We start from the raw sequence: 16,457 nt of genomic DNA, 5'->3' as shown, positions 1-16,457 counted from the left end.
ACAAACTACATTGTTTTAGTCGAGTAACTTATTATATCCGGCATTACAGGACGGTTGACTGGAACATTCTGTTACCCCCAGAAGGGCAGCGAGATCTGTTCAACGGGGCAATTTTCTCGAGGAGACAAGTCATAGAATACATGTTACACGCCGTAGCGTAACTCGTAACGGAAGAAGTCCTTTTTTCTTACAAGTCTCAACGCAATCCTTTGTTGGACGCACTCTACATGCACATTCATTAGGTCTACATACTGAACATTCAAACACGAAGAAATGTCGGCCTGGGCCCAGTTGCTCGAAGCATGGTTAGCGCTAACCCGGGTTAAATACCATGACAACCTATAGGTTTTAATACCTCTAAACCAATGGTTAGCGCTAACCATGCTTCGAGCAACTCAGCCCTGATACTTAATAGTTACCGCACAGTTTTTTGTTTTAATGAAATTACTAAATGCAATCATCTTCATTTTTTCCCAGTTTACCCAGGAGTTATACATTTGTATAGCACAAAACGGATGCAATCTCTCACCTTTTTTTCTCTTTTGTCATGCGTCCAGCGAAAACTTCATTGTTCCATTGAAGTTACTCTTCAACCAATGACAAGGTGAGATAAAACTCTATTGTTAATGGAGATGTTAATTAGCGTGATGGACGCCAATTTAAATTCACACCCTTTGTCAGTTGTAAACAATAACGTTACACCTTTCCTGCTCTGAAAACATATAAAAGAAGATTTCGAAGGACACTGATTAGTTCAGTTAAATGATCATCCGAAGCGTGCTCTGAACATAAACATCATGTCTCTAACTTCTGAGTTCCTGCCTCGTTCATGCGTTGATTGCGTCAGGCGTAAACTGGATTTTGACCGAGTAATGAAGAAGACACAGGAAACCAATGCCGATCTATACCGAGTCGGAAAAAGGAAGCCGAGCTTCACACGCCGTCGGATAGACTTCGGAGAAACCGAGCAATCAGTATCACTCCGTCATCCGGGTAAGTGAACCTTTGCAATTATTTGGACACGCTGCAAGCCAATTAAATTATTTTTCTGAAGTTTTAAAGAGTGTACATCTTTAAAGGAGACAAAAACTTACGAGCAAGTATTGATTGCGTTTTGGTCAGCCTTATAGTCCACTAACCGGTGTATTTTTCTTTTGGCCGAAGAGGAGAAATCTTAGCCCGTCTGAAAACAGCCTTGATCTTATTAACTGTCTAAACTGAATTAAAGCATATAACCGGTGACTAAAGCTTTTTCTGCTAGTAGAAAAAGCGTAATGCTCCCTTTAATATCCGTTCGCCTAAAAATCTTTACTGATTCTGAGTTAAATCCGCAAAAGAAAGGATCAAAAAGGACACGAATTTTATCTGCTCTTTGTTTGTTTGCACCGACTAAAGAGAATTAGTAACAAAATGTTGAATTTTGTGTATTTCTGTGATCAGATCTTCTTCACAACCGAGACGACTCCGATCAGACCAGTTTCTGTGTCAAGAGAACCTGCCTGACCTATCAACTGAAAACAGCCCTTGGGGAAGTGTTCCGGAACCAGAAATTTCCAAGCCGAAAAGAGAAGATGGCCTTGGCGATAGAACTTGGAGTCACTGAGCTTGAAATACAGGTATTATTCTCCTATAGTCTGTAGATTCCGAATATGATTCAGATGCGCATCAACGATAACTTTTTTCGAGTTAGGAACCGACTTCAAATTTGTCTTAAAGGTTTCCGAATATGACCTGACTTAATTCGAAGGTTTCCAAAGGCAGCCGAAGTTGACCGAAGACTACAGAGAACGCTTATGACAACAATTGCAATATTTACCATGAAAATCTGCCTTACAAGTGATCGATAGTGTTTACCTTATGGCGGGAAACTTGACACCAACGTTAGCGAAGATCTTGAAAGATCGAGCTTGGAATTCTTAATTTGGAGGGTTTGGAGAAATTTAGAAACTTTTACCCTTTAAGCTGGCGTGCTTTTAATTTTTTAAACTGAAATATTTAGATTAGTGCACGGAAAAGTAAGAATTTGGAGTTATGCTCTCATAAGGGCAGTTAAAGCATGAATTAATTTCTCGTACGTCCATCTATAACTCGTTGCACTCGTGTTAATTTTTGCTTCCTGTTTTTCAGATGTGGTTTAGGAACCGGCGTCAAAAGTGGAAAGAGCAGCAGAAGGGAAGCCAAGTCGCTGAGTTACTGACGGCCAATCCACGAACCCCTTTTCCTCGACCATTCGAGAAATTACTTTCTCGCATTCCTGACGTCATCGATCGCGACGCCATCGACGTGCCAGCCCAGCCCTCCGCGAACGTGTTTGTCTCGTTGCCAGCGCCATCAGTTTGCGCTCCGGACATCGAACTTACTGACTTGAAGTCTGATTCAAAGAGCTCACTCAAAGAAAACCGCAAATCTTCTAAGAATAAATATGTCAGAGTTTTGAGGCAGGAATAAGGAAAGGGTAGAAAAATTATAATATATTTTTTAACGTGTCTGTTAGTATTTTCTTAGGTATTTTGTAACTATTTACTGTTAAGGGACACATGTACAACTCAGTTGGCCTGCACACTAGGACCTTCCAATCTGTTTGTCAATAAATTAGTGTAGAAACGTGACATCTCGATTCTCTCTGTTTATTTGGTTCATAGACTCATTATCTTGGTTACATTACCATGTAACCCGAGTTTTCTCATCCCTCTTAGAGGTAGGTCTTTGTCCGCAGGCGAGATAAATTCCTATTTCACTCAATATAATTCCGCTCTCTCTCTCTCCTCTCTTTGCGAACTAAGGGAAACAATCATCGGTATCCCCAGTAAAAAGGGCCTGGTGCGATCTAGTCCCGGTGAATTTTGTTTTGTATGCCTTAGGTGGTTTGCATTGCCGCCATGTTGGTGGACAGAACGAAAATTTGTTCACAAAGTTTGCATAAAAATGGAAGTGAACTCCCAGAGGAGAAAAATACGTTCTGCGCATCTTGAGATACTGTGGTTTCCTATGAGTGGTTCCTACTATTAAATACAGGGATATTTTTGAGCGGTTTAAACAATGCGGATAAAGCAGAACTCAGCAAGTGCTCTTGGCATCTAAAATTAAAATTGCGGGTAACCATACATTTTGCACTTTGTATTTGCGTGATTGCCCCTAATTTTCTTTTTGGATTCCAATAGCCCTTGGACTAGGAAGATCCTAGCTAGAAGGTGAAACAACTTTTCGTTTTACGTGTAGAAATTTCGTTCGTCGTTGTTACCAAGTGGAAAAGAAAAGAGGAAAAATTGTCTGCCTTTAGCAGTTGAACGACCAGCTACAGCCATGTTTGTTCTTATTTGTTATTATTGCTGACAAACTGCCGTCTATTTAACAATTAGATTATGAGCTCGAGATTTCTATCACGTGATAGTTGATGAGGGCGAAGCCCGAATCAACTATCACGCATAGAAATCGAGAGCGAATAATCTAATTGTTTTAGTATAAATCTACTAGTCGTTCAAAACTAAACAAGAAAATTATCTATTTCCTCATCGCAGACACTTCGAAAACGCGACGAAGCGGCCGCCATTTTGTTGAAAACCGCTACTCACTATCTATCACAGAATAGATAGCGAGTAGCGTAGCCAATCAGAGAACGGCATTCGTGATAGAACACTAGTAGATTTATACTAACGATCGATAGACGGCACCTGTGTAGCCAATCAGATTGCGCGTTACGCGATAGTCGGTCACTGAGGTATACTAATCCCGCATAGTCATTAACCGCGCAAAATTACTTCGGTATTAGCAGGAGTGCAACACAACATTCGGCGGAAATCGTCTCATGGAAGTTTAGCTCTTGGACAACCAGGTTCAAATTACCCGTTCGAGTACTTTTTTTTTTGCGTTTGCCCGCGTCCAAAAGTCGTACTCACCCTACCCCGGAAGAGTTCTTTATAGCCTCGTTCGGATGAACCTTGCGCGTCGTCTATTGACAAAAGGACAGCTGAAAAGAATCTTTTGTGGTTACGTTGTGAGGAATACGAGGCTTCTTCAGCACTTTTAAAGGGTAAGTTTTAGATCTTTAACGTTGCAGTGCTTAAAGGGTTTCTAGTTGGCTTCAGTGGTTTTTCTTTAGGGTCCGTGGTCCTGCATTTAAACGAGCGAAGGTTTAGCGTTTCTGCGTTGGATAGCGGAGCGAAGCAAATATAAACTAAACTGGCGACGGTTAATAATTATTACCGTTTGAAGTTCTTTACCAAGATATTTAAAGTCTAAAAGCCATACAACTATAGCGCTGGTGGTAAATACTGCACTTCCATCTACACGTTTTGGTATAAAGAGGATGATAACACAGGTAGCCCAATGGCGTCACTTGAGAGCGTGTAAAAATCAATTACCGGTACTGGTGGGTCATGACCTTTGAGTACAAGCAGTACTGGTTTACAGCTCCACAGCCTGTTTCCAGAAGTATTTTCTGTCTCCCACTCTCACCTAGAAAAGAGGGCCTGATACAACTCTATGTGACATAAAATAATGTGGGGTTCTGGACATTTCCCTGTTTTGTGAAACTGATTGGTAAAAAACAATACTTGTCAGCAATGGACTTTCCCTGTAACTTACTGTATCACAAAAAGTAATACTTGTAACTGTGAATTCAATGTAGTTAAAATAAGGAGCTCACACTGCTGGCAACAGAGTAATTATTGACAGTGGTTTTTGACTATTTTCTTTTGGTTTTTCAGCTAAGCTTAGTTCTCTTTGTCCCCAGTGGGACAAAAGGCATCATTTGGCACATGGCACAGAGGAGTCAAATTTGATGTAAATTAGTTGATTAAAATACAAGAACTTGATCTAACAAAGTGTCATGAGATCTTATTTTGCGTCTGTTGGAAGATTAACCCCAAGCCAGCTATGGTCACCTGTGGTGAAACGATTGTCACCTAAAGGGTGATGTTCCACAAGGGAAACTTTTTGAGGGAGCACAAAGTACCGTAAGCTATATGGTAATGCGCCCACGGTTGGTGATGCATGCAGCTTGTGTCTTGAAGTTAATCTTTCAACAGACGTGTAATAAGATCCCATAAGGCTTTATTAGATCACATTCTTGTATTTAATCAACAAAACTGGTTTGCGCCGCAATTTTCCAAGGAATTTAGCCGGAATTTACATCAAATTTGCCTCCTCTGCAGCAGCCATTGACAGAGGAGCTTAAGTTATATGCTATTATGATATCAAATTGTACACGGCTCCAGTGTTAGACGCAATATTGTTGTGGCTCGTACATGCTTAAACCCTTGTCCTTTCATAGAAGTAAGGCAAAGAAAGTGTTTTCAAATTGTTGATAAAATTGTGGGTTTAAAAATCTTAGTCATTGGATTTTCTTTTCATTAGCAAATTTTTTTTTTTTCAAAGTCCTCTCAATGTCAGCAGGCAGCTCTTCTGAGAAATAGATAAGAGGGTTAGTTACTAAAAAACCTATGGTCCTTAATCGGTGGAGGAGTAGCAAAAAAATTTTTTTTTTATAAACAGAGTTGATAGGGTCATTTGGCTACCACAAAGAGCTTTGAATGCTGACATTATGTGCGTTTGCTGCTGTGAAAAGGTGCAGACATCAAGGAAAATTATTACAGAAATAAATGAAAACAAACTTGTCGTCCTTCAGACCTGGTAGTTTTACTTTGATGAGAAGAATACAAACAGTTTTATTTCCCAAGAGTACAAATCAAATTTATTCAATAAATGTTTGTATTAGCACAGGTAACCAAAGCGTATGTGACACAGGCTACCATGCAAGCGTGATTTAAGAGTTTGTATGGAGTTAAAATTAAATCAAAATTTAGACAACAATATTCCCACAAAACTCACCAAAAATATAATAAAGTCTGAAAAATCTTACCCGGTGTGTTTTGCTGTGTTTTCAATGCTTCTCAGTGCTTCTAAACGCTGTTTAGAGCGGTTTATCTCTCAGCAGCTGTTCCACGTGCATCACTGTATTATGTTAATGACAAGGTAGGAAACTGAAAGTCGAATTTGAATAAAATTTGGCCCGTCATTTGAGGAGAGCACTTCGAAAACCTCGCTAAAATTTGCTTGAAACTTAGGCACTCGCTTAACTGTCTCTCCATATGGCAAGAAGGATGATGTGCGGTCCTTCCTGGGTGGATAATTTTCGGCGAAGTTTATTTATTGAGACACAGGCCTTCTTTGAAAACAAAGTTCATTTCAAATTGGGTGCCATTTTTGCCGCCGACAGAGCCGTGTCGCTGGAATGTTGGAACAAACTCACGGTCAAACCTAGGCACAAGTACTAAAATGTGCCCAGCCGGGGAAATCCACGGGAAGCCTTTGGCAAGTAACAAACCACACAAGCCCCCTCCCAGCTAAGTGCAGTTCTGTACCTGCCAGCCTACTTAGCATGACAGCAAGAAACGTCTCTTGGATTGTATTGACTGTGACCTACCGAAAAGACCAAACACGCATCGCCAGATCTTTTCAAACGACTCAGATTACTTTTCCTTCCTCCCTCCTGCTCGCAATGAATAAGCCGGTAATGAGAACTTCGAAATACAAAAGGTTTAATGAGCAAAACAATGACCCTACACATGTGTAAAAAATGTTGCCGTTCTCGGCAAAACAACAACTTTGCGAAATTCAAGGTTTTTTGGAGAGCGTGCATACAACAGATACAAAGACAAATTTTTGGCACCCAATTTGAAATGAACTTTGTTTTCAAAGAAGGCCTGTGTCTCAATAAATAAACTTCGCCGAAAATTATCCACCATTCGAAGTGCTCTCCTCAAATGACGGGCCAAATTTTATTCAAATTCGACTTTCAGTTTCCTACCTTGTCATTAACATAATACAGTGATGCACGTGGAACAGCTGCTGAGAGATAAACTGCTCTAAACAGCGTTTAGAAGCACTGAGAAGCATTGAAAACACAGCAAAACACATTGGGTAAGATTTTTCAGACTTTATTATAGTTTTGGTGAGTTTTGTGGGAATATTGTTGTCTAAATTTTGATTTAATTTTAACTCCATACAAACTCTTAAATCATGCTTGCATGGTAGCCTGTGTCACATACGCTTTGGTTACCTGTGGTATTAGTTAAATGATCTTGTCTACTCTACATGTTTAAGACAGTGCTGTAGAAAACATGAAATTGTGAGATTCACAAAGGCCACAGTTTGAATACCATAGAGCTCATATTTTGTTCCTGTGTTTTGGGTTGCCTGTCATTTTTAATGTTATTAAATTGGATAAATTTGACTTTTTGGTGTGTAAATTATCACAGACATTGCTGCTTCAACTTTGTGGATCTCACATGTGAGCCATTCCTTAAATAGTCAAAGTGTCATAGTCCCAGTGTCAGTATGTGGATGCTATGTTTTGAAAAATAGATGTACCAGAGGTGTATTTGGCATTTCTGTCTATTGGGGATGGAGTGTTATAGCTATTGTTTTGAATTTGAGCCAGCTATGGAAACAATATTTCAGTCATTGAGTCTTATACATTTAGGAAGTGGGTCATTCATTGGATTTGGATGCCCAACATTACCGTAAAAAGTTGGAAAAAAGAAAAGCAAAATAACAATATCAAGACACTATCACATTCTCTAAATTTGCTGTTGAAGATTTTTGACAGATTTTAAACTGCAGCTTGAATTTTTGGGCTGTATGTTCTGAGCTGTTTTTGTCACAGGAAGCCCAGGTGACCATTTGTCTAATTCATTTAACAGTTTTATTTTGCAACATGAGTTGGAGTACCTGTGCAATCTCGTTCCCATTTTTCCTTCTTTCAGTCCCTTTGGAGCAAAAGAGGACTGGAAGACAAGATACCTTGCAAATGAGATTGGTTACTGTTTTGTTTAAATGATCTTTACCTATTTTATATTGACACTCACATTTACAAACAAGCAAGTTACAAAGCAGTTGTGTTTTGGAACTAAAAATACTAAAATATACAAAAAGAAAATAAAAAACTAAATTGAGGTCCACCTGTACATCAAACAAATGGATTAGAAATGTGTCCATATCAAGATATTCATGCATTGATCACTTTTATGAGTAAGCCGCGACACTATATTTGTAGCTATCGTAATTTTTATTTATAAAGTCAGAGATCACTAATGAATCATTTTGGAGTTTACTGTAGTGAATGTAGTGGCACAGAGATTGGTTACCATGGTTTCCTTGGGATAGTAAGCGTACTGTTCAGTAAGGCAGTTAAAAGGTAAACTTCCATCACTGCTCCTATATTTTGTACCAAAATTTCTCATCTCTGTTCCAAAGAGCACATGTTAAATTATTGATTCTTGATCCAAGAAATATGAGAGCTTGATTCTTGATCCGTCTAAAAGCCACTAATCTCTGCCCTACGGCAAGTGATCCTAGATCTCAGGCGCTTGATCTTTGATCCCACCTCAGCCTGATGCACATGCACTCACGCAATCAGAAGGCGATTGACTTTTGAGCCAGTTGTATCGGGTGATAAGGTGATGTGGTAGTTTCAAAATAAAATGTTGCAGATTAAAGGCCCACCTTCACCCAAGAGTCATTTGTTTTTGTTTTGAAATGCTCTATTGTCCAAACGCGTGATCTTATTGGCTGTACGACCTCAAGCGGTTCATGCGGGTTTCCTCTACAACTCGTGCAGGAGGGAAAGAATATTCGTGATCACTTATTGCTTTCTCACTCGACTCCTGCTCAAATAAAAGGGGGGGTTTTCATATATGAAAACTGTTCCTTGCGCGCAATACATCTTGGGTGAATGTGGGCCATTAATATTTAGTCGGATACCCTGTGTAAGATTGAAGGGAACTGTACTTGCAGGGTATTTTAGTTGCTATGTAAATATTTTGGTATACATCCCCCCATTGTTTAATACTTGGATTACTGTCTTCATATTGACAGCCACTGAGGTGAAAAGCTTATGTGTTTATGTGGAACATGCTTTATTTGTATGGTACTATGTATACAATGTATGTCAAAAACTGGTTGCCTGACAGAAATCTATCGTCATAAATGCCTGGGATGTGGGGTACTTGTTAAAAGTATTCACTCTGAAAGGGAATTTTAGCAGTAGTGGTATCTCTTCACTAAGTGCCTTTTGTTTGTATAAAGGGAAGCGGGGATGGGTGTTTCTTAGATTGTAGGTAGTTAGCTCTTCGAATCCTGTTGCCATTCGCTTCCGGTTGTTAGGGTAAACAGTAGAATAATTCTTAATAATGATAATGATAATGATGATGATGATGATGATGATGATGATGATGATGATAAAAAAATAATAATAATCTTTAAATAGGGTGCGTTCTCACAAAAGTGGTTTTCAGAACAGCCCTGTATAAAATAAATAAATAAATTGAGAAGAATAAAATAAATACAATTTACAGACATTACTATTACAATGGTTTCTTGACATTGTATTTTGCAGGTAGCGTCTCACTAGAACAGAAAACATGGATGACAGCGCAAGCAATGTTTTCCCGAATATCAAGAGTAACAAAGGTACTGGTGAAGACAATTTGTCGGTGAGTAATGACACCACCACAACAGGAAACTTTGTAACTGATCGACAAGCAACTGAAGAGGGATCACGTAGGCCCGCAATACCTACAAATTGGCCACTCACTGACAACGGGGCTGAAAGCAAAACTGGGAATGGCGATTCAACTTCCACTAAGAAAAAGCATTATAGATGTGATCATTGCGAGAAGCTGTTTCCAAATCCCTCACACCTTAAGGCTCACAGTGTTGTACACACTAAAGAAAGACCGTATAAATGTAATCAATGTGATAAAGACTTTAAAACTCCTGACAAACTAAGGCGACATATGTCCACCGTTCACACCAATGAGAGGCCTTTTCAGTGCAGTCAGTGTGGAGAATACTTTAAAACTCAAGAAACACTGAGAAACCATGCGGTGGTTCACAGTAAGCAGCGACCTTTTCAGTGCAACCAGTGTGAGAATTCTTTCAAGAGATTTGCAGATCTCAAGGAACACGAGAAGACACACTCTGAACGCGAGCGACCATTCAAATGCACCCAATGCGAAAGCACTTTCATGACTGCGAAAAACTTGAAACAGCACACCCTTACACACAGCAAAGAGACTCCTTTTGAATGCACCTTGTGTGGCAAAGCCTTTAGACTACCTGTGATGCTAAGGAATCACTATAGAGTGCATAGTAATGAACGACCTTTCAAGTGCAACACGTGCGATAAAGGTTTCAAAACAGCAGCAGAGCTGAAACTTCACCAAAGAGCGCACACAGATGAAAGACCTTTTCAGTGCAATTTATGTGAAAAGTTCTTCAAGACGTCCATTGATTTGTCATCACATATTAGCAGAACTCACAGCGACAAACGGCCATTCAAGTGTGCTTTGTGTAGCATGACTTTTAAATCAAAGAGTAAGCTAAAGCGTCACAACACTGTGCATACCGATGATAGACCTTTTAATTGCAATCGCTGTGGGAAAAGTTACAAGTCAACTGAATCTTTGACTATGCACCAGCGAATACACAGGAACGAAAAACCACATGTTTGTTCCTTGTGCAAAAAGGGATTTACGACGTCTACCCAGTTAGCTGAGCACTACAAATGTCATAGCGACGAAAGACCCTTCAAATGCATCCACTGTGAGATGAGGTTCAAAACGCTTTATGGTAAGAAGAAGCATCTTGTTTTGCACAGTAATGAAACGCGTTATCGATGCAGTTTGTGCGATAAAGTCTGTCAAAACTCGCAACACCTTCAAGCGCACCAGCGTGTGCACAGTCAAGAAAGGCCATTTAAGTGTACCTTGTGTGTAAAAGCCTTCAAGTCGTCATATTGCCTAAAGAAGCATCAAGTGTCACACAGTGATGCGAGGCCATTTGAATGTTCAGTCTGCCAAATGTGGTTTAAATCTTCAGAACAGCTGAAGAAGCATTTCAAAACAGCATCTCATTTGAAATGTTTGGAAGCAATACCTGCTGATAGGAAGCCGCTGAAATGCACTAAGTGCGAACTCTCCTTTCAAACGACAACAGAGCTGAAAGAGCACAGTCGAATTCACTCTCTTGACGGGCTCTCCGAGTGTTGGTTATGCGGCAAGATGTTCACCTCAGAAGTTGCTAAGAGGCAGCATACCCAGAGATGCGTCAACAAACTTGTAAACCCACCGAAGGCCAGTGGATCATAAAAATCATTCGCGTATGTTTGCTGCACGGGGAAGGGGATTCTTTATAATAAAGGGGCATTGTCAGGACAATTCATGAAAATGCGCTCTGGTTTGTGGCCAATAAACTAAACATCTTCATCTTCAGATATCCTTATTCTGAAAACGTATTTTTAGCGTCATATAAGTTTTGCGTGCGTACGGCGGTAAATTTTAACGACCTTACGTGACTAGACTAAATAGTTTATGCCGTGCATAGATGGTTTGAGTGAATGGATGACATAAAACGCGTATATCAAGCCGTTCAAAATTGTGCCCTTCTGTAAGGTGCACTCAATCGTCAGTGAATATCTGTTTAGAGTGCCTTAATCATCTCCGAAATTCGGATTTAGTTTCAATACAAAGGAAATTTAGGTTTTTCTTTGGCAAAATACCAGCTCAAAATTTCGTAACACGGGAAGACCAATGCCTTTCGTTTTTGAAGGCGGGAATATGTCGTTAAAAATACGAAATAAGATAAGCGTAAGGCTGTTAAGCCAACAACAGCTCGTGAACTATGTAAATAAGGTTCCGTTGCCTAATACTTTCTGTAACTTAAATTTTCAGTTCAAGCATCCGGACAGTTTCGGGATCCGGAAACTTACTGCCGCATTCTGTACTCGTTTTCAAGCACTCTTATAAGTTCATTAATTAAACTGAGAACTGTGGGATTCTTATAGCACTGAAGGATTTTGTTTTTGGTCAGTTATATTTTTGATAGCGTATTTTATTTATTTATTTATTTATTTATTTATTTATTATTGTCTTAGGAAAACCTCCTTGAGGAAAGTCAATTAACGCATGTTTGCGATTTCGAGCACACAGACGAACACATCAAAAAGTCGAACTCAAGAAGAAGAAAACAAAGAAATTTTAAAATCTAGAAGAAAATATTGAGGTTTAAGACACTGTTAATATATATAGCTGAACTGTAATACCGGGTGCGAAGAAACTTTCACATATTTACTGTTTCTGATATGCTATCTCTGTTGTCAGGGGTTAACCTTTTTTAAATTTTAATGTTTGTTTGCAGTTATTCTTTTCAGCGTATCATCCTCTGTTTCTCGGACCGTGCTGTAAGTTACCAGTTTTTCTCGTTTAAGAAAAACGAGGATCCGTAACTTACAGTACGGACCGAGAAAACGAGATTAGTAACGTATTTGCTATATCTCTGAGGTTAATCGGGCGCGCGGGAAAGGAGACTAGTTAAAGTTTAGCGGGCCGTACAGTGAAATACGGCCCGCAAAATTGAGCAATCACGCAGAGCGTACTAACTGCGAGATATAACAAAATGAAATATTTTGCAATAGACTGTTCACAGTCCCCTATTTTTCCGTGTGATCGTCGAGATCGAGCGCGTCTTACCGTTAATGGCGGCCATCTTGACTTTCTGTCGTACCGAGTCTAACCTGGGGAAGAGTATCAAATCTACTTAGGGGGCGGGGGACGGGTTTGGAGGAGGCGAGAAAAATAGAGGGACTGCAAGGGAGGGACTGTAATGACAGCACTGCGACTCGCGTTCGGGGGGCGTGACAGGAAGTTAACGCCTATCCCCATTCATTAATTAACAAACTCCGCCTCATAAAAAAACATGCCAAATAAAAATACACAAATGTACATTTGATACACGAATGTTGCGTGATCAAAACATCACCGTTTTCGCAGTGATGTTGGTACAGTCCCTCTATTTTTCTCGCCCCCCACCCCCTAGAGCTATAATCCTCGACGCCCGCCCCCTCGGTACATCTAAAAATCAAGATGGCCGCCATTAACGGTAAGCCGCGCTCGATCTCCACGATCACACGGAAAAATAGGGGACTGTAAACAGTCTAATTTTGCAATAAAGAATCTATCAAAATGGAGCACTTCTAACAACGTAAGTAATCAACTATACAGTCGAACTTGTATTTAATAAGCGGTCACCCTCGGTGAATAGCTTAGTCTGCGCTTAATACAGGTTGCATTGAATACACGTCAGAATCAATAAAGGTGACATTTTATATAACAGTTCATAACTTAGTTTGCAGTTCATGCACCAAAGCGCTCACAAATCATTTACTTTCTTGTTCAGCGATGAAATGGTATGACAAAGGATCGGAGAACATGGTAGGGGGGTGCGGCTGAACACTGTACGGGACGGGACCACAGGCCTCCCACATTTTAACCCCTCTCGTGACTTTTCTTTTTAATCAGTTCTTTCCTCTAAAACTCCAAATTGTAAGTCGTTATGGATATAGAAAACCTGTATGGAAACAACCCATAGATGTCCTGCCATCTTTAATTTCTATACTTCAGTCCCCCCCCCCCCCCCCACCCACGTTTTGCTTAAATTGCGAGTTTCCTCAACCATTCTCCGAATTTCCATTGATTTTCTCAAGCGACGGAGGACGAAGAGCACAAGGAATGCCCGTGAAAATCCTTCGGAAGACCGGGAACGACTGTAGTCAAGATGCTTTATGCAACCCGGCCCAGGAAACGGTTTTACTGCGCATGCTACAAACAAAATACTACCTCAGAAAAGTTAAATGGCAAAAACGTACTTTATGGTACTCATTCAAAAGTACATCAGTTTCTTTAACAAGGTCTCACGATGCCTATATGCTATAAACAATTATCATAACTGTGAATCAGACGTCCACGGTGACTGCATGTATGTTAAAACAAGAATACCTCGTTGAGATATCTCTTTATTTACAAATACGGAAAATAGAAAGAAGCTACTGACCATGTACAAATATACAAAAGCGTACCTTTAAACACCATAAAGTGAGAATTCAAAAATTAAATATATTTTGTCTCTCTCTGTGTTTCAGTGATTTCAACCACACAAAGCTCGCGGTTTTAGCAAAAATCCTTTTTCGGTTGTTTGTTTTTCTCAATGTGTTACACCAGTCTTGGTCGGGAAGGCTCATGACATTGAATCATAAAATTATTCATCTTTCGGGCACTTAAGCCAAATTAGTGGAAAAGAAACAGTAAATACCAATAAACACGACCTGTGTGGTTGTTGTGATGGCCTGCAGAACAGGCGTTATCTTTTTTTATTGCGTTTTTCAGGCGAGTGGAGGCACGCGCGAGTCACGCACGACGGACTCGGGCTCCCCGCTCGACTGAAAAACGAAAAAAAAGGACTATTAAATTTACAAGGGAAAACCCTGGGAACGCGGCTGATCCTGAACTCATAACTGTGAAAAATAAAGACTGTAAAAGAAATCAGTTTCTGCTCAGTTTCACCGGGTAAGTTGCCAAGTGGGCCAGCAAAATCCTCAGATTATGACGTTGTTGATCACTTTTGACATATGGCGGCGGAAACAGTTGAAACCCGTAAAGAGTAAAACACTGGGTCACTTCCCTGTTGCAGTAATAACTACTATGTCCAAACAAAGACCGCCACCACCCACTCACCCAAGATAAGTGAAACAAACAAAAACAAAAACAAAACAAAACAAAACAAAACAAAACAAAAACAAAAACAAAAACAACAAAAAAAAAAAACACAAAGCACTGATCCATTAAAGTTCGGTGAACCGCCAGTATCGACTTCATTTGTTTAGTTTTCCTTTGTCCCAGTCTGCCGCCAATCCTCTGATTCAAGTGATGGCCCAGGCTCCTGCTAAAGCGCGGCCAAACGAAAAAAGTCTGTTAAATATAAGGTTTTTACTTTGAGAGTTCAAAGATGGTAAGTTGTTTGTGAGTCTGTAAGTTTACTAACTCATTTGACAATTTATCAAAAGAAGAAGAAAAGAAGTTTTTTAACGTAAAGTATGTGGAGACTGCTTGGCGAGGTGTGTCTTTGTTTTCTATTTGAATACGTGACATTCGGAAAGCCGATTCACCTAAATGTTCCTGAAACTTTTCGCATGTCGTAAAATGATCTAATAAACTCACAGAATCATAATAATAATAAACTTATAAGGTTCGAGCTCTCAAAGTAAAAACCTTATCTTGAACGAACATTTCTCACTATTTTACATTTGACCGCGGGTAAGGCTCGTCCTCTGATTCAACTGATGACCCAGTCTCTTGCTCCTCCTCTGATTCAACTGATGACCCAGTCTCCTGCTCGTCCTCTGATTCAACTGATGACCCAGTCTCCTGCTCGTCCTCTGATTCAACTGATGACCCAGTCTCCTGTTCGTCCTCTGATTCAACGTTTGACCCAGGCTTCTGCTCGTCTTCTGTTTCACCTGATGGTTTGGGAACAGTCCAATGGTGCTTCCTTTCCTTCCTTCTCCAGTAATTCTCTGATGGCCATTTATGTTCAGGTTTGGGGTTCCCTTTTAAATCCTGCCACAAATCAGAAAACAATGTTAAACACCATCCACCACATAAACAAAAGTCAAAAATGCTTATCGTTCAATTTGCTTTAAGATGACTCGATCCAGTTATTTTCTGGCGGTACCATCCTACTTTGAAGCTCTCTGGTATCCCCACCTCTACTTTATATACACACTCAGCAAAATAGCCTTGAACGTTCGACTTGTTCGCCTCTTTGCAACCAAATTTGTATCAAACGAAAGCTGGATAATTTTGGAACACACATACCTGTCAGAATCCCAAGAAGAAACAATTTCGAGCCAGCATTTTAGCTCCCTTTTAGCAGTTTTGCTCGGTGAAGTTTTTCGCAACAGCTGCGGCCAGTTACCTTGGCGCAGACGTCACAGATTTACGCGCCATCTTGAGCGAAATGTCGCCTCTCCCTACCTCGCAAAGAATTTTTTTGCGCAGCTGCCATGGACAGTCACCGCTCCCTGATTAGTCACAAATTGCGCGAACTGAAATTCTACTTTGGTTTTATTTACAAAATTTAGGTTTGCGTGACAAGTCGGCTGAAATTTATTTCCGGCCTCGCTCAATTTGTGACTAAACAGGGAGCGGTGACTGTCCATGGCTGTCGCGCAAAAAAATCTTTGCGAGGTAGGGAGAGGCGACATTTCGCTCAAGATGGCGCGTAAATCTGTGACGTCTGCGCCAAGGTAACTGGCCGCAGCTGTTGCAAAAAAACTTCACCGAGCAAGACTGCGGAAAGGGAGCTAAAATGCTGGCTCGAAATTGTTTCTTCTTGGGATTCTGACAGGTAAGTGTGTTCCAAAATTATCCAGCTTTCGTTTGATACGAATTTGGTTGCAAAGAGGCGAACAAGTCGAACGTTCAAAGCTATTTTGCTGAGTGTGTTCAAATTGTTTCGCGAAAAAGTTGCCTCCCAGCTCGCGCACAACCCAGTACACGACATTAGTGCTGTCGCGTAAATTTTATGCAAATGAGCACTATAGAAAACCACAAGAAACGAAC

General features: G+C 40.2%; 2 protein-coding genes across 3 annotated transcripts in view; one reads left to right on the top strand and one right to left on the bottom strand.

Annotated features, from left to right (window-relative positions):
- Positions 1 to 3,937: 3,937 nt before the first annotated feature.
- On the top strand, positions 3,938 to 12,495 carry LOC146456715 (uncharacterized). The gene is made up of 2 exons (XM_085093028.1): positions 3,938 to 4,034; positions 9,402 to 12,495. The coding sequence occupies exon 2, from the start codon at positions 9,423 to 9,425 to the stop codon at positions 11,148 to 11,150; it is 1,728 nt and encodes a 575-aa protein (XP_084949154.1). The 5' UTR covers positions 3,938 to 4,034; positions 9,402 to 9,422; the 3' UTR covers positions 11,151 to 12,495.
- A 1,191-nt stretch (positions 12,496 to 13,686) lies between these two features.
- The window catches only part of LOC146456712 (uncharacterized), a 38,610-nt gene continuing 35,839 nt past the window's right edge, over positions 13,687 to 16,457 (bottom strand). For both annotated transcript variants that reach the window (XM_085093009.1, XM_085093008.1), the window contains exon 6: positions 13,687 to 15,452. In XM_085093009.1, the coding sequence (XP_084949135.1) occupies positions 15,129 to 15,452 (324 nt within the window). In that variant the 3' untranslated portion in view covers positions 13,687 to 15,128. The remainder of the gene's footprint in view (positions 15,453 to 16,457) is intronic.

The sequence above is a fragment of the Pavona decussata genome, unplaced genomic scaffold (assembly GCF_977016875.1).
Source record: "Pavona decussata unplaced genomic scaffold, jaPavDecu1.1 SCAFFOLD_254, whole genome shotgun sequence".
In the NCBI taxonomy this organism is placed as follows: Eukaryota; Metazoa; Cnidaria; class Anthozoa; order Scleractinia; family Agariciidae; genus Pavona; species Pavona decussata.
Note: the sequence above shows the minus strand (reverse complement) of the source record. Positions and strands in the feature narration are given on the sequence as shown.